The sequence below is a fragment of the Rhea americana genome, unplaced genomic scaffold (genome assembly GCF_003343005.1).
Source record: "Rhea americana isolate MKP2758 unplaced genomic scaffold, rheAme1 scaffold_171, whole genome shotgun sequence".
Lineage (NCBI taxonomy): Eukaryota > Metazoa > Chordata > Aves > Rheiformes > Rheidae > Rhea > Rhea americana.
The window spans coordinates 82,071-102,139 of NW_028185828.1; the positions used below are offsets into that span (position 1 = coordinate 82,071).

At 46.6% G+C, this 20,069-nt stretch overlaps 3 protein-coding genes across 3 annotated transcripts in view; all 3 read left to right on the plus strand.

Annotated features, from left to right (window-relative positions):
• Positions 1-1,127: 1,127 nt before the first annotated feature.
• CHMP7 (charged multivesicular body protein 7) lies at positions 1,128-9,490 on the plus strand. The gene is made up of 9 exons (XM_085301014.1): positions 1,128-1,332; positions 2,855-3,040; positions 3,863-3,996; positions 4,402-4,450; positions 4,777-4,896; positions 5,207-5,305; positions 5,925-5,985; positions 6,732-6,893; positions 7,744-9,490. The coding sequence occupies exons 1-9, from the start codon at positions 1,168-1,170 to the stop codon at positions 7,806-7,808; spliced, it is 1,041 nt and encodes a 346-aa protein (XP_085157140.1). The 5' UTR covers positions 1,128-1,167; the 3' UTR covers positions 7,809-9,490.
• Positions 9,491-13,269: 3,779 nt separating this feature from the next.
• Positions 13,270-14,780, plus strand: LOC146598048 (D(1) dopamine receptor-like). The gene has a single exon (XM_085301016.1). The coding sequence runs from the start codon at positions 13,408-13,410 to the stop codon at positions 14,770-14,772; it is 1,365 nt and encodes a 454-aa protein (XP_085157142.1). The 5' UTR covers positions 13,270-13,407; the 3' UTR covers positions 14,773-14,780.
• Positions 14,781-18,709: 3,929 nt separating this feature from the next.
• Positions 18,710-20,069, plus strand: part of R3HCC1 (R3H domain and coiled-coil containing 1) — a 10,870-nt gene continuing 9,510 nt past the window's right edge. Inside the window, exon 1 of the mRNA XM_085301047.1 lies at positions 18,710-18,772. Within this exon, the coding sequence (XP_085157173.1) occupies positions 18,710-18,772 (63 nt within the window). The remainder of the gene's footprint in view (positions 18,773-20,069) is intronic.

The window sequence follows — 20,069 nt, forward strand, 5'->3', positions numbered from 1 at the left end:
GGGGGCTGGAGCGGGGAGGAGGGAAGCAGGGCTGGAAGAGGGGCAGAATGCCCCAAAGGGGGAGATCCTTGGGCCTGCGGTGGAACCCCCTCGGGGGGAAGGGGTTTGGGGGGCAGTGAGGGGCTGGAGAGGAGCCCCGAGGTCCCTCTGTGAGGGAGGGGATGCAGCTGGGCACAGRGAGGGGGGCTCTGTGTAAGGGCTTGCATGAGAAGGTGACTTTGGGAGGGGGCCTGGTGCCTGCAGGGGGTGAACAGAGGAGCCCCATGCACGAGTGGGGAGCTCTGCGCAAGGGGAGCGCGTAGAGRGGGAGCCCTGTGCAGGGAGGAGGCGTCTGGGAGCAGGAGTGCTCTGTGCACRCAGGTGGAGGTGCCAGGGGGCTGCTGGGCATGGCAGAGGTGCTGCAGCAGGAGGCTGCTCGTAGAAATACAGATGCGAGGGGCTGCTCTGTGTGAGGAGGGTCCATGCGGGTGGATGCCTGTAGGGAGGCGATGCATGGATGTGGGGGGCATGCTTCGCAACAGGGGGTGCGCAGGCAGCCCTTGCGGTGCCTGGGGGCCCACGTGAAAGGTGGCATCGGAGCCCTGTGCCATGTATGCAGACGGGGAGAGTTCTGTGCTGTGCCAGGCTGTGGGGACCATGGAAGATGTCCGCTGTGTGTGTGGCAGGGAGATGCACTGCAGGATGCAGGATAAATGGAGGGGTACAGGGGAATGTGAAGGGAGGCTTGGTGCTGTGCAAGGAGGGGGTGGTTGTGCATGTAGGTGATAAGTATTGGGAGCATGGGAGAGCATGAAGATGCTYTGTGCTGTGAAAAAGTGACTTTCCCAGTTAACTTCAGGGAAGAGAAAGCATACAGGAGAAAGTTGTGAATTTGGAAAAAAATGTAAACAAAATATCCTTGTGTTGAGAGGGAGCCTGGGAGGACAGGAAACCTGGTCTGTGCACTTTAGCATATAGAGCAACTAGTCAAACTTCAGATATAAGCTGTTAGCAGAAGACACTACAAGGATKATCGATGTATAATGTGCAGAACAAAGTTCCAGTTAATCATCGTCCACTTCAGCATTCTTACTTGCTGCTCTTTTTTCCCTTTCTCTGTTAGGATTCAGGATTGGCCATATTCACTTGTGTAATGTATGCGTTTTTTTTTTCTATAGACGTGGCAAAATGCAGAGAGAGTCAGACTTCATGGCCAGTGTAGACAGCAGCTGGATCTCTTGGGGTGTGGGAGTCTTTATTCTGAAACCCCTGAAGTGGACTCTGTCAAGTGTGCTGGGTGACAGTAAAGTACCCGAGGAGGAAGAAGTTTTGATTTTTGTGGAGCTACTTCAGGTGAGTGTTGTCTAAAGCTTCCTTAGGTTGTGCATTWAAAAAAAAAAAAATGTGAGTGATTTTATGTGCCAACAGGGAAAGGTCAGGAAGGTCAGGGTTGAATAGAAGACTGCCTTTAGCTGTACTTCTTAAGTATTTAAAAGCATTTAGAGGGATAGGTGATAGGAGATAACACCTCATGGCTRAAAATAGATCATATCTACAGATGTTCCTTGAAATTAGTGTAATGACTTTYCCCTGACTTTGAAGAAATGGATGACAAGCTTGCCTTGCTCTCTAGGAAGCCTAATAGTGTGCTGTGAGACCACTGTAAATTCCAGGTTTGAGTTAGTGGAAGTATAGYGTATAAGAGAAACTTGCAGTTTAAATGCCATCTGTTGTGGGAAGAAACGAGTAAGTTAGATGTCGCTGGCTGTCAGTCCAGTGTATCATGTCTCTGCTGAACTTGCGTGTGCTTCATTAAAGGCTGCTTTCGCTTCGGAGCTCCTGCTTTCAGCTTGCCTTTTCAGACTTGATTAGAACTGCTGTTACCTCCTGTCAAAGACCCTTTTCTGTGGCACATTGTTAACAGCAGACCGGTGGGTTGTATTGTGAATTTGTACAACTCATTGTTGTTCAATCTGACTTGGATGGCACTGTGCTGACACAGTTGAGACCTTGGGTCATTTCCTCAGTGTTGCTAAGCTATTTCTTTTTCTTTTCTTTTCTTTCTTTCTTTCTTTTTTTTTTAGTGGAAAAAAAAGAAATCCTGAAGTTACTCCATTTAAAAACAGCACCAAGACTTGGTGCTGTTGCATGCAAGTGGCCTCTAAATGACTGGGACTGGCAGACATGAAAGAACTCTTCAGATGTGTTCCTCTTGTTATAGTTACTCTGATAGCACACAGTGTCTTTTCTCTGCAGTAGGCATTCTGTGGTCCTTTCAGGAGATGTCTGTATAGGAGAGGAGAGAAACTTGTTACAAAGGTGCCTGGMATACCACGAGCTTTGATGTGGAATTTGGAGGTGGATAGAAGCAGAAAGAGTTGTTTCTGTAATCTTAAGTGGACTATAATTCCAGTTACATGCTTCTTTCTTGAAATGGGAAAAATGTTCTTTTTTTCTCTGCCCAAATATAAATGATGCAAAATGACTGAGTACCACTAGAGCATTTGTTAAAGACAAGCTTAAACTGAGGGGAAAACTTCAAGGAGTTTAGCAATGACTGACTTGCTGGTTGTGTAGTGCTTCTGTTTTYCATGGCATTTACACAGGGAACATGAATAATGTGATTCTGGTTCCAGAGGAAAACTGTAATATTTTGCATTCCATTAACAGTAGTATTTTTAGAGCATAATGAACGAATGCTTACTCACCTTCTGAATTTCACATACAACTCATTTTGAAAGTCCTTATCTCACCCCCAAATGCGATGTCTTTTCACTTCTAAGTGTGGGAGGGAGCGGGTGCAGCCTCACCAATCCTTATGGGAAAATTAAAAGTTCTGTGTAAACTGATGGATAGTTTTGTTGCTTCCTTTCAGGAAAAGGCAGAGGAAGTTTATCGCTTATATCAGAACTCCGCATTCTCTTCTCATCCTGTTGTTGCCCTCTCAGAGCTGCGTTCCCTTTGTGCCAACATTTGTCCAGATGAAAGGACGTTCTACTTGTTGCTGCTCCAGCTGCAGAAGGAAAAGAGGGTCACAATCCTGGAACAGAATGGAGAGAAGGTACAGGGTAAAGGTGACTGCTTTTGGGTGGTATAATCCTGTCTTGCATTTCATATAGCTGAACAAGTACTCACTATTGGCTAAATGTTGGTGGTTTTTGGAAAAGTCAGTTCTGTGTACTCCAACACTGTAACCTGGTTATAGGCAAGATTAAATGCTCCTTGCGCGATGGGTTCCTATTTCCCCCTTCAAACACTTGTAACATTATCCAGGTAATTTGACAGCTAGCAAACTGGCAGATTCCTTGGCTTTATACTTGCAGGCTATTCCCAGGAATGCTGCACTGCATTTTAGGATACTGGTCTTGCAGAGAACCTGATAGCCACTTGAAAACTTACAGAAAATTAGATTCTTTGCGCTATCCAAGTTGCACTTGTTCCGCAAGTTAGAATCAGTGCTCTACTCTCCGTGAAAAAGCCTTTTCCTGCTTAACAGTAACTATAGAGAATGCAGGCTCTGCCATCTCAAAGATGGCATATTTACCCATACTGTTCTGCACTGCACAGAACTGAAGTTTTTGGAAGTGTGACGCTGCCATATACYGTCCGAAGCATAGCATAGCCATGCGGTTGGTGTCTAAATCGGTAGTGTCTGTGAAAGCACTAGGACAGCTTTACATCTTCAGAGCGTTCTATTAAAGCCTTCTGGTTTCACACTGAGGTGGCTTTGCCCTRTCTCATGTAATACTTGATTATATGATGATTGGCCTTAAACAAAACTGTGGGTGTGCAAAACATCTTTTCTTTCTGTTCGAGTGGAAATATTCCTAGCGCAAGCACAAATTCTGGAGATAAGTGACTCAATGTGGTTCTTTTTCTTTAGATAGTGAAGTTTGCCCGAGGTCTTCATGCCAAAGTCTCCCCGATGAACGATGTGGACATTGGAGTGTATCAATTGATGCAAAGTGAACAGCTGCTGTCACAGAAGGTGGAGTCCCTTTCCCAGGAAGCAGAGAAGTAATTTGGGGAAGGGTGGCGGGAAGAACTTCACTGTGATGTAGAGCTTTGTATTCCTGTGACACAGTAAAGAATGAAGTTGTCCTCTTTAAGTGCCAGTCATTCTTTCTTGTTTGGTAAATGCACTAGTTACAGTAAATGAGGTAGGACAGGTTTTCCCATTCTTGTTCTGTATCCACATGRAAGTAATGTGCAGTGAGCAGATATCCAAGTTGCAGAAAGATTTGGAACGCATTCAAAGACTGCCTGCGGAAATASAGCAGTGCCTTAAGGGTGGCTATTTGTGAAATATATTGTTAATCAGTCACCTGTAGATTAGAGCAAGGTAGCAAGGGTGGTAGCTGATTTGTAAATAACTACTAGTTGCAAAGGAATAAGCTCCTTTTCCTTGTTGCCTCTGTACAGGTGTAAAGAGGATGCCCGGAGTGCTTGTAGAGCTGGGAAAAAGCAATTGGTAAGTACCAGTACTGTTCTGCTTGAAAAGAACTACAAGTTAAGCATCTTGAAACTGTTTTATCACTACAGATAGTGCCTAGTGTTTGGTATTTTATGCTTAATCTTAGATGTGTACAAGTCCATTTCTGAGGCCAAAGAGCTCCTTCAAGTGGCAATAGGAATGTATTTGTCCAAAGTGGTATGAGGAAAAGAAATAGAAATATCTAGCTCTTATACCCAGCTGTTGTATGTGCCTTGCTGTACAGGGATTGCAGTGCTTAAAAGATGTACTTCCTTTGGCTGCTGCTGGTTTGTGATCCAAGCCTGTGTATCTAATATCTCCAGGCGCTGAGATATTTGAAGTCCAAACGAAGGACAGAAAGGCGCATCGAAGAGCTTCATTCCAAGCTGGATGCAGTGCAAGGGATCTTGGATCGTATATATGCCTCCCAGACTGACCAGATGGTAGGGTGTTCATTTTGTTTTCTGCTTCTTGCTTTAGCTCCATTCCTTTCATTTGTGCTGCTTTGCTTGATTGTTGGACTCACGTCTGACAGGTGCAAGCAAGCTAGTGAGACTCTTTCTTTTGCTCTAGGAGACAGCAAGTCTGAYCTTGGGATATTGCTATGAGGAAATCCCCTTGGGGCTCCATTTTTGCCTTCTGTGCTAATACTGCTGTGAAGGCTCTGCTTGGATCATGGGTCTCGAGAGAAGCTTGCACTGCCTGTTGTTTGCTCTTACTCATTCAGCATTATGCATCTTTCCCTTTGTTAAGGTATTTAATGCGTATCAGGCTGGTGTGGGAGCTCTGAAACTGTCTATGAAGGATATAACTGTGGAGAAGGCTGAGAATCTGGTGGATCAGATACAAGAGGTACTGAAATAAGAGCACATCTAAATGAACGAGCAAGTAGTGGGTGGATGCACATAGAAAATTTGCCCAGATATTAATACTGAGGCTTTTGGCACTGTTCTGTTTCTGTTCCATATGTTATCAGAGCAAACTGACTTAATCTTGATCTTTTTAAACAAGAGAGCAGAAATCTTCAAATAAATGGCTGTATTTGGTTATACATATTTTCATTTATTGCTGGCCAGTACACTAAACTGATGTACTTCATGTGTTCTTCTGGTTAGTTATGTTTATGCAAGTGCACAACTCTTGTTAGCGAGTGTTTAGCGTGATGTATTTTAAAAATAAGTCATGCTTTTGGAAACTGAAATGCAACTAAATGCATAAAACAGGGGCTTAAAATGGCCTAACCTACAATCTTGTAGCACTTGTTAAATCATCTTCCATGTTTCTTCCACTACTAAAACTCCAGTCATGTTGGATCTCTTTTGCACCAGTACCTGTTGCCCTTAAGTCAACTTTTGATTGTTTTCTTCATTTTCTTTTTTTTTTCTTAAATCTCTACTATTGCTGTAACTGGCTACACCAAGACATAAGCTGATCTTATGTTCTATATCAAGCTTTGTGTATTTCTCCTCAGCTCTGTGACACTCAAGATGAAGTAGCTCAGACGCTGGCTGGAGTGGGGATCAATGGTCTAGGTATGTTTTGGGGTTTTCATGCTTTGCTCATCCTTTCTTTTCTCTCTCTGACCATTGCTGGTCTGACATGCTACTGCTGTTCCCYGCCTTCCCTGCTTATGTCTGGCTCTCTGTCCTGGGAATACAGGCAGCTGCTGAAACATCAGGAATGTAGCTATTGGTGTCTTTAGAAGAAGTGAGAATTGACAAGGAGCTCTCTTCTCTGACTGTTGGTTGTAGGGGAATTGGTATTTGTGCATCTCCAAATCCCTGCAGGCCTCTGACTGCTGATGGATTTCAATTCAGAGTTGTATAACGTTTTCTTTTTTTTAAACCTATTTTTAGAGTGGCAGCTGCTCGTGATGTTCTTTTTTGTCTGGYCTATCTGTTGGTGCAGCTTGTTTGCCTTTGCTGAAAGGTTTTCCTTCCCTTAGATGCCTCAGCACAAAAGCTTCTCCAGGGATAGTTCTCCCTGAGATCAGGAGTGGATTTTTGACCGTGGAGGAAGCATGAGGAGGTGCTTCTTTTATCAGKAGTGGAAGTGATGGGGAATAATACCTCTGTTAAACTTAGGCTTTAATTTATGTGATAAGTGCCTGTCCAGGGATCAAAGAACCTGTGCAGGGTGAAAGCAAGATTGGATCTCTCCTCCTCAGGTGTTGCAGAGGATTCTCCTTGCAGCTAGAAGGAGGCCTGCTGCCTTTATCATATGCTGTGGAGGTGCTGCTTATTTCTGCTTGGAACTGAATGTTTTCTTTAATTGGCAGAGATGGATGCTGAGGAGCTCGAGAAAGAGCTGGATAGCCTCCTCCAGGACTCGACTAAGGAGTCTGTAGATCTGCCTTCTGTTCCTGAGAAGCCGCTGAATCCTGCCATTTCTGATGCCGAACTGGAAGCTGAATTAGAAAAGCTCTCTCTTTCAGATGGAGGTATGGATGTTGGCAGGCTGTGTTAGCTAGCCACTGTTAGGATTCCATGACAACCTTACAAAATGGAAGATGTCTAGCAGAGGTGAAGCCTAAGCCAATCTTTCCCATTTCTAGCTTCACAGTTGGAAGCTAGCTCTCCTGGTATTCCTGCCAGGTACTTAGTGGCATTACCTCTCTACTGCCAGCTTCAGTCTTGAGAGGGCTGTCCTCTGTGTTAGAAGTTTTACTTGCATTTCTTACTGTGGTATGCAGAGAAGGTTGAAGGCTCTAYCAAAGAGCCAGTACTTTGATTAGATCTTTTTTGTTTAACAAAATTTGTACAAAGCTAGGTAGAGTTTATATTATYTTATGGTACAGCGATAAAACAAGACAGTGTTTTCATGCCTCTGGGTATTAAGTGTACAGCATCTTCTGTCTCTCTCCTTCTGGAATGCTTACTCTGTCTCATGTCTTATAGGTGTGATTTCTACTTAAACTAGTGCTGAACTAGGTTTTATTTAGTAGCAGTGAATGCTCAGACTTTTGGGGCTTAAACTGTATGCTGACTTTAGCAGTCCTGTCTTGGACTGGGGTAAATAGTTTTTAATTTTCTTTTGAGAAATCTGTTAATGATTATTCAAGACTGTCCGCATAGTTTTGTTCCTTGGGCAGCTGATATTCTCAAGTTTCACGGCAGAACAAAGTCTACYATTGCATATGAAACACGAAGCATGGATTTTTTCAAAAGAATGCAATCAAATATTGAAATATTGTGGAGCTCTGAAATTGTGTTTGTTAGTTGTGGATGTGATTGATGTAGTCCATCTTACTGATGAAAACTGATGTCTTTCTGTTGYGGTTTTCTTTATAGATTTGGTACAAAAGACTCCCTCTGCTTCCTCTGAACCCAAAACAGCTCTGGGACTGAATCTCTAAAGACCCAACAGTTACCCTGTTGCTGCAGCTTGAGAAGTTGTCTTAAGGTTCCTTAACTAATGACTGAACTCTGGGAGAGAGGGGTAGTGCTCCGCTCTTCTTTGTGGATATCACTTTACTAAGCAACAGGATCTTCTGCCATGACAATCCACTCTGGAACTGGCCCCAGCTGGTGTTTGTCATCTCTGTGCCAACATCTGCACTGGTCTCRATTTGACTTGTTATCCCAAGTCACCTGCAACATCCAATCTTCCTTCTGGGAATGCAATTCTCACTATTCTGCCCAGTGAAGATAAACTCTTCTATGTCCATAACAGTGCTTGATTTTTCTTTTTTTTTTTCTTTTATTTTTTTTTCTTTTTTCCCTGTGGCTGATGTTGAGAATCTGAGTTGCAGCGGTATTGCAGTTGCTCAACATTTGGCTGTTTGTGTGGTTGTTTAAAACACTTGGCACATGAGTACTGTCCTTGACATAACTTATCTGCAACAAGCTTAAACACCTGTTGATAGCTCAATCCCTTCCTGTCTGTGTTTTGCACGGTCGTGGACAGCTAGACACTGTAACTGTTAAATTGTAGGAGATTTTGTTGCTGCACTAGGGGGCAGCAACTGCAAGCACAAGACTAAACTAATTCCTCTTTCTGTAATGACACTAAGGCCTTAAAAGGGAGACCTGCAAAAGATTTTTAAATGAAGGAGTTCCTTATGCTGCCTCTGGTGACAAAGGCTTGCAGGCAATACAAAACAATTTTCTGCTCGCTCTTACTTGAAGTTTGAGCTGTTTGCTATTTTTGTATCTTCTCTATTTGCAGAACTCCTGGGGAGCTGCAGGATGATCTGCTTTGAGCTCTGATGTGTTTTGGGGTGGGGGAAAAGGCCGTTGTTTTGGTTGGTGGATGGTTTCATATAGCAGTCTTAACCTTGCCTTCAAAGGTGATGTTGTAAGATTATGGGTTACCAAAAACAACCCAGACTAAAACCCTGTAAATGTTTCTAATGGAGGGGGAAAAAAAAGTAAAAGAAAACTAGCACAGGAACTGAAGAAGTTGTTTAGGTGCTGCCTTTACCTATTGGAAGTTGAAATTGTCATCTTTTGCAGGTCACTTTTTTATTTGCAGGTGGAAGAGCACAAAGCCTGATACCTATCATGAATAAAGTAATTCCCTCAGGAGAGGAATGTGTAATCAGCTGGGCTTTTTGCACACAGAGCTTGTGGATAGCAGGGGGTGACTAGTTATGTGTTCATCTGTAACCAGTCCTGCTGTCTCTCTGCCTCTCCCTGACTTGGAATGTATTCCCATCAGCATTCATTTCTGTGCTGCCTCCTGTACCAAGGTCCACTGCTAAAGCCATGTGGATGGCAGCTTGGGTGAGTAGTAAGCTAGGGATGGAGTTCCTATGCTCCATTTATGAAAGATGACCCAACCCTAGCCCTGGAGGAGAGGTGAAGTTTTTACTGGTGTCGCTAGGTGCTGCATCAGTTCTGGCTTCTCTGTCACTTGTGTTCAGAGTGCAGACTCCCACCAGAGAAGGCGTGCTGTAGCCAGCTAGCAGTTCACCCAAGCTGCACGCAGAATTGTGTGAAATGACTTGAAGCTCTGTGTTCCTTTCCTTTGTAAGCAAACAGGAGAAAAACACTGTTTTCTGCCTATATGTAATAAAGGGGAGGGAAGGATCCAGAATCCCTTGTGGTGCTTCCTTTTCTTTCCCTGTGTCAGTGATCACTGTGGTATTAGTGCTATTCCAGCTGTGTTTCTGCATCTATAAAAGGTGTCAGCTGCATTGAGCAGATTTCTGGGCTGCTTTATCAAAAATCCAACTGTTTGATGTACCAGGCTTTGATTTCCCTGAGCCTACTTCGTGTGTGTTAAAAGCACAAGTAGTAATTACTGCACCTAACTTCAAAAGATACCTGTTCTACCAAGTAGCCCATGCTGCCTTCTGGCCTGTATGGCCTCAGTTCCGTGAGCGCTGACTTGGAAAGGTCTGCTTCTTTCTCTCTGCTTCAGCTTGTCTTACCTTCCCGTTCTGTTTCTTTTTCTGACTTCCGTTATTCCTTAGTGCATGTCTCAAACTAATCCAGTTCTGGGACTCGGGCATCACATAGTCCTACCTGAGGGACCTTGCGGGCAGTTAGGAAACTGCCATGCTAGGAAGTCAGTTCTCCTGACTGTCCCGTTGGTTTTTATTAAGCAGTATGTAAGCCTTGTTTTGAGACAGTTTTTGTTGAGCTTTTTTATTCTGACCGTAATTAAGCGACTGTAGTTGAGAGGATTGATATCATTCTTTCTTTTGTCTAAAGACAGTGAGTCTAAACGTGAAGTTGTCCCAGGAAACGAGCACTACTCAAAAATGAAATTRATCCTTCTCCCCTCTGCTGTTAAGATGCCAAAAGTAGGCTCTGAATTCACGGACCAGCCTGTTCCCCCTGGCAAGGAGGAACTGATCCCTGGAGAGCTACTTTTGTTTTATTTTACGTTATTTTTCCTCTCCCCTTTTCTTGTTCAAGGGGGGAGGAGGAAATTTCTTGTTCATGTGTTTATGATATGCTGTCTGCAGTGAAAGGCCTGGTTCTTTTTGCTTAGGTCTTGCCTAGAAACGGTATCTCTGGATCTTTTCTAAAGGATCTGGGAACTCCTGTATCTCCTCCACTGTCGGAGCTTGCACCCTTGTGGGAAGTAAGCTGCAAAGTGGTTCCCGTAGGAATAAACAGTCAACAGCAGCTCTGTGAYGGAGGCGATGGGGACAGCCTGCCTTCCAAAGGGCTGGCAGAGGCATTTAAGAGTTAAACCCCAGCAGCTGCTGCTTTACTTGAAGTGGGTTRTAATTTTCCTCCTCTGATGCCAAGTGGGGAATGTAATCAAGATGGCTGAAGAGGGAATGTTAACTGCATCTCACGGAGCCGGAGGGAAGGGAAATAGAGGGCACCTTCTGGCTGAGGAGCTTAAATACAAAAACCTAAAGCTGAATTGCCACCAAACTGGAATTATATCATRCTTGTGCTGTATAAAATAGTGCTTATTTGATTCCTTGAAGAAATGATAGCTGATTATGTAAGGAAATAATAGCAACTATTCAGTAATATAACACAACAGGATAGCTTTCCCAGTAGAGAAGACTGCATCTAGCAGGCAGGAGGAATCACCCTATGAAAAAGGGTYGCTGCCTGTAACTTGCTTGCCCGAGACTGGTGTTAGCAGTCCTTTCCCCAAAGGAAGCCAAATTGTCTGCGCAGTAACTACTAACTGAACTGTGTTGTGAGATGCACAGAAATAGGATATTGCGTTGGATCCCTTCTCATCCCCCCAGCTCCGAATGTGCGCGTCGGTRTAAGTTGTGGGCAAGGGGAAGATCCTCCCTTAAGCTGTGAGGAGGAGGAAGCCTTCCTTGCATCTCGAGCAGTAATTTCCAGGAACGCCTTCTCTCCGAAGGGTGTCCGCCTTGGCGTGTGTGGCCAAAGCCCTCTGCGAGCTCACGGTGAGAGCCTCTGCTGTGGTTTGGTGCTGCATGGCAGAGCACCTGCCTCAGCTGCTCTCCTGAAGAGCACTTGAAGTATCTGCTGTATGTGTCTTGCAACTTGGCTCTCAAATCTTTGTGCCCTGCTAGAGAGTATGGAGAAAARCACTCTTTCAGGCCCAGATGGCGATGCCTCTGCACGCATTCCTGCGTAGATTCGTGCAATTGCCTGTAYGACAGGGACTTAGCCAGGGCCCTGTGCTGCCTGGGGAGTTACTGACCCTCCTTTCCCTCCGATGAAATCCAGCAAAGGAGGAAGGGAGCTAGACTGGYGCTTAAAATCAAAACCCAAGGGAAAGTGCTGCGGCATGAGCTGGCCGCTGGTGCCATCTAGCCGCGGTCCTTGGCGTAGGCGCTTGGCAGGAGGCTGAAAGATGATGGAACTAATGAGGCTTCATTAAACAGGATCTTCTGAAGTAAATGCTGTGACATGTGTGCAGCAAGTTTCTTTAACCTTCTACAAAGTGAATATGTTGTTTCTTTCAGGAGTAAGATTCTTGGTGTTTTATCTTTTGAGAGGATAATTGCACTCTTGTTTCAAAGTAGTGCTTGGGCAGTTCCTGTTGTATCTGATTACGCAAAGTGAGGGTTAAGTTAATTAAATCTCAGTGCAGTTAAGCTGGCTTTGTACAGATTGGCTCCTATTGTCTTTAGAAGTGATACATCTTACAGGAAAAGGCAGAAATCATTGCAATACACTGCAGCAACTGTCAGTGCAATGAATGAGTTAATGCTGATCTGTGTAATTGCTTTTTCAGTTTGATTTGGAAAGCTTTTGCTGCTTTCCCCCACCCCCCCCCACCCCTTGGGTAGTTTGCTAGCAAGGCATTTCTCAAAAGTATTCTGATACTAGTTAGAGATTAAATTTAAAGAAAGAATGTTGAATTTGAAAAAAAAGACACTTTATACCACTTTATTGACAGTACTTATATTTATTCAGAATGCAGAACTTGCTAATGTGATGTTGAGCATCTTCTCTTTGATCTCATACCCAACCTCAACTGAAAGAAAGACTGTCTGGAAACTATAGTTTGTTTGATGCTTTTAGAAAGAAAAAAAATTAGCAGATTTATACAACTCTTTTTTTTCTCCTCTTAACTTGAAGGAAATTTGCAATGAAAAGTAAATGCCATTTTTGCACTATTTGCAGTTGTGCAGCCTTGGACATGGGAGAAGTATCTGGTTTAGAATCATATATCTGAGCTGTACCTTGGTGCCTGTACAGTGAATTTAAGTGTCTTTCTTTCAAAGATCAAGCCGATAGATTCTTGCACAGAAAATTGCCATCCTGGTTTGCATTTAAGACCTTCAAATGCCACTTGAATGTTTATTTTACCCCTACAATCCTATCACCCATTTCCCAAGCAACTTACCCTGTCTGCCGAGAACTCCCAATGCCATGCTCTTCACAGCTCGCAGAGGACCGGATTGGTGAATAGGGGACCTGGTGTGCAGGGAGAGACAGATCTCACCTGTGTGAAATCCGGAGGAAAATTAGCAAGAGAGAGAAGAGCAGACAGGGAGAGACAGATCTCACCTGTGTGAAATCCGGAGGAAAATTAGCAAGAGAGAGAAGAGCAGACAGCAGAGCAGCCTGTTTTGTGAGCAGAGAACATCTGTCTGCAAGAGTGGAGAGAGCCTAGTTCCCTCTTGCCTCTGGCAGTGAGTCCCAGCCTGGCCAGCGCAGAAGGGATTGACTGGGATGGTGTAGCAGGCAATAGATCAACCACAGATGAAGAGCTTCTGAGAGAGGAGAGGGAGAGAGGCTTGCAGCAAAGCCCTCCCAGCTTGCTCAAGTACCGGAGGTGAGTGCTGGCTCTTCGTGAACAGCAGGCTGCAAAGAAAGAGAAGTGAGGTGGGAGGCAAGAGAAAACAGATGCCAAGCTGTTGGCAGGAGGCTTGGAAAGAAGTGAGAGCTTCAAGCACTTTTCCTTGTGCCAGGCTGTCTAGTCAGGTGTGAGAGCTGGGAGGACTGCAGCTGGTACTTCTGAGACATCAACGGAGCAATAAAAGGAGGATTGGGATGTTGATAGGGACTTAGCAGTGGTGAAATCCCTCAAGGGACTGGAACAAAGGGGAACCCATGGATGGTTTCTACATTTCCGGAGAAGGAGATAAACAGGATGAGATCGATGACACCAGCAGTAGGAAGAGCTGGGCAGAGGAAGGCAGCTCCGAGTTGTCCTTCCRTGTGGTGACAGCTGTTTTACTTTCCCTTCTCATCCTCTCCACGCTCCTGGGCAACATTCTTGTGTGTGTGGCTGTGGCCAAGTTCAGACACTTACGCTGTAAGGTCACCAATTTCTTTGTTATTTCCTTGGCAGTGTCTGACCTCTTTGTGGCTGTACTGGTGATGCCTTGGAAGGCTGTCACTGAGGTGATGGGATTCTGGCCTTTTGGGGCTTTCTGTGATGTTTGGGTTGCTTTTGATATCATGTGCTCCACAGCCTCCAYCCTCAATTTGTGCATCATCAGCGTGGACCGTTACTGCGCCATCTCCAGCCCCTTCCGCTATGAGAGGAAGATGACGCAGCAGGTGGCCTTCATCATGATTGGAGTGGTTTGGCTGCTGTCCCTCCTGATTTCCTTCATCCCTGTGCAGTTGAAGTGGCACAAGGACCGTGAGCTTCTTAGCCAGCAGGAGCCAGGTTTTAATGTCACCTGGGAGGAGGAGAGCTGCGATTCGAGCCTCAACAGGGCTTATGCCATTTCCTCGTCTCTCATTAGCTTTTACATCCCTGTTGCCATCATGATTGTGACGTACACCCGCATCTTCCGCATTGCCCAGCGGCAGATTCGTAGGATCTCTTCCTTGGAAAGAGCAGTGGAACRTGCCCAAAACTGCCACAGCAGCGACTGCCCTCATGAAGCCTCCCTGAAGAACTCCTTCAAGAAGGAGACTAAGGTCCTCAAGACCCTCTCTATCATCATGGGTGTCTTTGTCTTCTGTTGGCTGCCCTTCTTTGTGCTCAACTGCATTGTGCCCTTTTGTGACCTCGACCTGCATAAGCCGGGGGAGCTGCCTTGTGTCAGCGAGACTGTCTTCAGCATCTTTGTCTGGTTTGGGTGGGCCAACTCTTCCCTCAATCCTATTATCTATGCCTTCAATGCAGACTTCCGGCGAGCCTTTGCAACCATCCTGGGCTGTGGCTGCCCTTGTCCCAGCAATGCAGTGGAGACAGTGAACTTCAGCAATGAGCTGGTCTCCTACCACCATGATACSACAAACCAGAAAGTAGTAGTGACCCTTAGCTACTCCCAACTTCTCCCACATGCTGCTCTGCCGATGGAAAACAACGAGGTGTCCTTTGACAAGGTTTCTCAGATCTCCGAGCCTACTTGCGACACCCGCCCTGTGGATGTTTTGCCTGCTGCGGTGCATGTGGGGCGAGAGATGGCCATCTCGCTGGAGAAGATTACGCCCTTCACTGCTAATGTTTTGAATTAAGACAGGGATCAGAGCAGGTGGTGGGATGGTCTTGCGGAAAGATGGAAACAAGGACACTATTGCAGTTGTCTGTTTTCTGAGGAACTTGAGAATAACACAGATATTGTTCTCTCTCTGGTTGGGCAGGAGTTTGCATTAATAAGTGCAAAATAGCTAGAATGAGTTTATAGATGGCTCAAGGGGTTCAGTGTTTTGTTTGTTTTTTAACTTATAGTTTCAGATCCAGCCCAGGTGGGCASTAAATACCTGTGTTGCTGCTTTCTTGGGTGACCTGTGAAAAAATCTTTTCTGCCAAAGCTGAAAATCTAGAGTTTGAATTCCCCTTTCCTTGTGACTTCAGCTGAGAAAGCAAATATTTGTGTGGTCTGCTAAGCCTCTCCCTCKTAGTCCATGAGATAGAAGTGGACTATGTACTGGGTGGGACAGCACCTTTTACTASGGAGACCACTTTTCTGCTGGGTTGTGCAGAAAGGAGGTAACGTTGGTCCAGACCTTTGCAGCTTGCATTCACGTTTGAGCAGAATAACAGGCAGCTGGCGCTTGAATCAGGATTTGGGGTCTGCCCCTGGCTTTCCGAAGGGAGTTGTGTTGAGGAGCTGACTCGGATTTCGTCAGYGGCCTGCCTGTCAGGGGTTCGAGGTGCTAAGGCAGAATGACCTTGCTAGAGGTTCTCCTGCATTCGAGGTGATCAGCCTCAGCMCTGCATCTCTGCTCGTGCAAATTGTCCTGCAGGTCAGGACAAGTATGCAGCCACCCTTGCTGGAGCCCTGAGGCTGTGCTTGGTAGCAGCTTGTCTGGAGCATGCTGCAGGGCGCTTACTCGTTAGCCAAGGATTTGGCATGCTAAAGTTTCGTGCTAGYCCCTGGAGCAGAGCCAGGCTTTCTAAGCTGGGATATGCACAGCTGAGTGCAGGCCAGRACGTACATAAACTGTATTTTAGCACCAGGACACTGGATTTTAGTTAGCTTGGAGCCTTCAGGAATGAGGGTGTCCGAGTCCTTCAGACCTGAGGATAGAGGAGAAAATCAGAATTCTAGATTTTTAAAGCAAGAACACTGCTGTTTTGCTTTCAGCGCCTCTGCCACATCTCCCATCAGTCATGTCCCCCTCCCTTTCATACTCTGTTTCTTCCCCCTTTCACTTTGTTCTTTAATTCCCTTCCTCCCCCATTTCATTACGGATCCTTCCTCCTTCCGCACTGTCTCCCTTGCTGTCTCATTTCAATAATAATGGCTGCTTAAGAAGCACTCCCTGCTCACCTGAACTCTTTAATTAGCCTCTCCTGTGCGTGTTGGAACTTGTGTCTGGTTAGCCCTTGTGTCGGGGTGGAAGTGGCAAGCGAACAGCCCCCAGCATTTCACTCCTGACTGTGACACAAGTGACTTCAGAAATGTGTTTTGATCGGTGCGTGGTTAAACACTGCAGCAGCAAGCAGCACGTCCATGTCATCTTGAATTTGAGACATCTTTAGCTCCCTGGCATAACAGAGGAGCCTCTCCCCCTCCCCAGCAAACTTGAACAAAAAGAGAAATCAGAAAGTCATAATTACAGAGTAACGGTAATTATTAAATAGAGCCCAATTATAGTCAAGTTACAGCATAATCAGCGTGGGAGGGGAGCAGAGCTCACCATATTCCCAAGGTCGATGCTYGGATTTTTCTGTAGAAGCACTGATAAGGCTCAGCTTTGTTTATAGCCATCTCTTTGTACAGCAGTGGTGGCYAGTCATTAAAACGGGGGCAGGTTCTCAGGGTTTTTCAACTCTGGGAGGACAGCACAGCCAAACTGGTAGAGAAGGAGTTACTGCTCCGAGTTTCATCTGGCATGCTTACGGAAGGCCCGATGTGACTGATTTGGTTTGAATGCCATTGCAATATTTATAACGATTTTTCTGCACTAAAAGCACAGTGTGTTGTAGCATGTATGATGTAGCTGGGCTTTACCTCAGGACTCCTGATTTTGGTGGCTAGAGGGAGTTGGGATACACAGCTTTTTCTCAAAACAGTATTGTCTTGATTGCCCAGTTTTTTTGAAGRGGTTAATGAAACTCACCTTGCAGCAAGGGTCTGGGGCTTAATCTGTGAGTGTTTGCACAGAGATCAGGCAAAAAGCAAGTAGCTCCACTTATTACTGTTGTCTATGATGAGCTGGGTGAACCTGCAAAAGAAAGACAAGGGAGAAGGTAATGTGATCCTTTGGCAGAGGTGYGCTTCCTGGATCAGAAGAAGAGGTGGTGACAGTGAGCTAAACCAAAAGGCTCCATGCATGGAACTAGGCTCCCTGTGTTAGAGASGCTTCTGGGGCCAGTCTGGGAAATGGGCAACAGCTCCAAAAGTGTGCATAACTGCGTGAACCTACTCCCGACGTGTCATCACCTTGTCTGCTCTCCAAAGTCCACGCCTCACATCATCTTCTGGCCTGAAATGCAGACCTCTCAGGTGAGATGTGAAGCCCACAGCCTTTTTGTTGACATCTCCAGGAACCCTAGGAGGAATCCAGACCTGCTTTGTTTTGCACTGATTGCTCTCTGCTTCTCTAAGTTTTCTCCGTAGTTTCACGGGGATCCATGCTCCTTCTTCTGTCCTGAAGTCTTACGGAATATTGTTACAGCCATGGCTGTATTTCAGAGGTGAATGAAATGCGTCCCTATCCAAGAGTGATCCTAACGCAGGGACTACGAGTCAGGACTCCTGTGTTCACTCTCCTGCCCTGTGAACCTGCATTAAGTCGCTTAGRTTTCCAGGGCTCTAGTTTTGCCATGTGTGTAACGAGGGCAGCAGCGYTGACTCGCCGTGAAGATGGGGCTTTTCTCGGGCTGTCAGGGTGAACGTGGCTGTCATTGCTGAGCAGTCTAGGTAGGAACAAAAGGAGTAAATAAATGTTCCAATCCAATGCAGTGAGAGCTGATTTGCAGCCTAAGGAAACAAACTGGCATCATCAGCTCTGAGTGTCTCTCTTTGCTGCTGCAGCTGCTGCGGCGGTGCTGGGGCCCCGATGTTATCTCATTAGGTGCCTGAGAAGCTGGTTATGCGTAGAGAGACCATTAAGCAGGGAGAGGTATCCAGGTCCCATCAGGTAAAATTCAAGTGTCCAAAGCCACTCACTTAACTCCGGGCACATTGGGACCAAGGGAGAAGAAACATTAAAATCTCAATTTAAATGGAAATATGATGCTGTTCCTGAGAGAGAAGGGACAGCAGCTGGCAGCCTTTCATAGAGCTCCAGGAAGGGGCAGAGCTGTCCGGATTCTCGCCATGACTTGGAGGTAAACGATCTGGGCCGCCTGGGACTGATCTCCCAACCCAAGGAAGCTGTTGTTTGGGGAGGGACATCTTTGCTTACAGAGGTGCTGTAAGGAGGCTCTGCTGTCTCCCAGGCTCATGGGAGGCTTGTATGGCACCCCAAAGGGTGGAGGGTCTGAGGTGACATCCGCAGCTGTGCAGGAGCTTGCTGCCAACACTGCAGCGGTTTGGAGACACGAGGTGGTGGCACTGAGTGCCCTGACTCTGGTTTTGGAAGCCCGTGCTGCTGGTCCTGAGGTCAGGGCTAGCAATCTTTGGCTGGCTCTAAAGGAAAAGCGGAGCACAGGGCTTCCACCTCCCAAACCYAGACTGGAAATGGTGCTGCCCCTCTCACGCCTGCACGGGTTAGAAAGGAYGCCGTGAGGCTGGGGCCAGGGTGCTGGCTTATTCTTTGCATTCACTAAATCAATGCACGCTTTATTATGCAGATCTGGAGCAGATGGGAAGACTGCGGGAGTTAACAGCGTGCAGGTGGTGGCCACACTTGCTGCGGCAGACGGTTGCGGGTGTCATGCCTACCTCTGCTTTCCCAGCCRGGCTGCGGGAGGACCTGATCAGGGCAGGCAGTGTAGGGCAAGGGGTGGCTGTTGCCCGTGGTGTGTTTGGTTTTTTTCCCTCCTCCAGGTTTAGGGGGAATGGATTTAGCGGAGAAAAGGGAGATAGAGAAGAATACTGGAGGGGGAACAGGATGGGCTGAGGTAGATTGCTGTCTTGTCTGATTTTGCTTCTAAATTGGAATAGTCAGCTGCTCCTCTCATCAGACAGAGGCCAGGGATCATCTCCGAGAGAAGCAGAGACTCCAGACAAGGAGCAAGACTGGATGAGGCCTCTGGGTGCTCAGAGGAGCCTGGCAGAAGCTCTTGTGAGATCAGGGGCCTGGTTTTCTTAATCTATATGGTAATTTAGAGCAATCAGTCAGCTAAGGGGGAAAGGCAGCAGGAATTAACCCTGACAGCCCCAAGCAAAGAAAAGACCAAAAATACGTGCTTGGGACAAGGAAGGGAGGATTGTGGGCTGGATAAAGGCAGCATCTGGGGACCTGAAGAGGTGTATGGCTGGGTCGGGACAGCACTTCTGGCTGTCCCCAGGAAAGGAGGTCTCTCCCTGCGCCAGGGTGAGGATGGCTCCGATTTGTGGGCTGTGCTGCCTTAGCCTTGTCTTGGTACGGGGCAACGTGCGGAGCGTGCGGTGGAGCCCTGATGTGGTTCTTTGCTGCTACTGCAAGAAAAACAATGAGCGTCATTAATTATTTTTGAGCATATCATTAGTGAATGTGTGGGCAGTTTTCACTGACTTTGCTCCCATGCTGAACAGCAGATTTCTCAGCTGGGAGCAGCTCGGAGACCGTCTCCGCTGGTGCAGGTGGTTTCAGTGAACTGGGAGACAGTTTGCYGGGGGTTTCACCTGTCTCAGCCCCTGGGAAGGGGGGTGGTCGGTCAATGCGATGCTGCCCTCACCCTCGCAGCTGGCCTAGGATAGCCTTAGTTCTTCTGTGCAATGYTTTAAATTCTTGAGGCTCTTATTTAGTCTTCCAGGGACGGTCACCTTACACAAATTGTAAYTGCTCAAATGTTTGTGTGCCCTCTAGATTTATGCCTCAATTTATTGTAGAAGGAAGGAATTTGCAGTAAGAAGAAAGCTTCAGAAATGTTAAGCACCTGTGAGTGTCATTGGCTTCACCTGCATATGCCTCGCACTCCTGGAAGGCAGAGCCAGAGTCTCAACTTAGTCATCAGAACTCGGAGGCTGCTCCTTCGGGCTAGGGTTTCCTTAAAGAGAAAAAAGCCTCCAGACCGCGGAGACTTACGGATGCCCCTCGCCGGGGCAGCCGCTCCGGGTGAGCGAGGGCTGCCCTGGGAGGGGACGGGGGTCGGGGGGACGCAGGGAGGGCAAAGGAGCAGCCTGCGGCCGAGGCCGTGATTGCGGGCCGGCGGGTTCGCTCCCCGGGGCGGCGTCTGGGGCGGCAGAAGCCGGGCCTGGGGCGTGCGGCTGGCC

Bases quoted from the DNA above. Each gene is read 5' to 3' on its own strand.
- CHMP7 (XM_085301014.1), top strand. From the start codon at position 1,168: ATGCAGAGAGAGTCAGACTTCATGGCCAGTGTAGACAGCAGCTGGATC. The intron at 4,451-4,776 runs GTAAGTACCAGT...TAATATCTCCAG, and splicing joins GAGCTGGGAAAAAGCAATTG to GCGCTGAGATATTTGAAGTC. The intron at 6,894-7,743 runs GTATGGATGTTG...TTTTCTTTATAG, and splicing joins GCTCTCTCTTTCAGATGGAG to ATTTGGTACAAAAGACTCCC.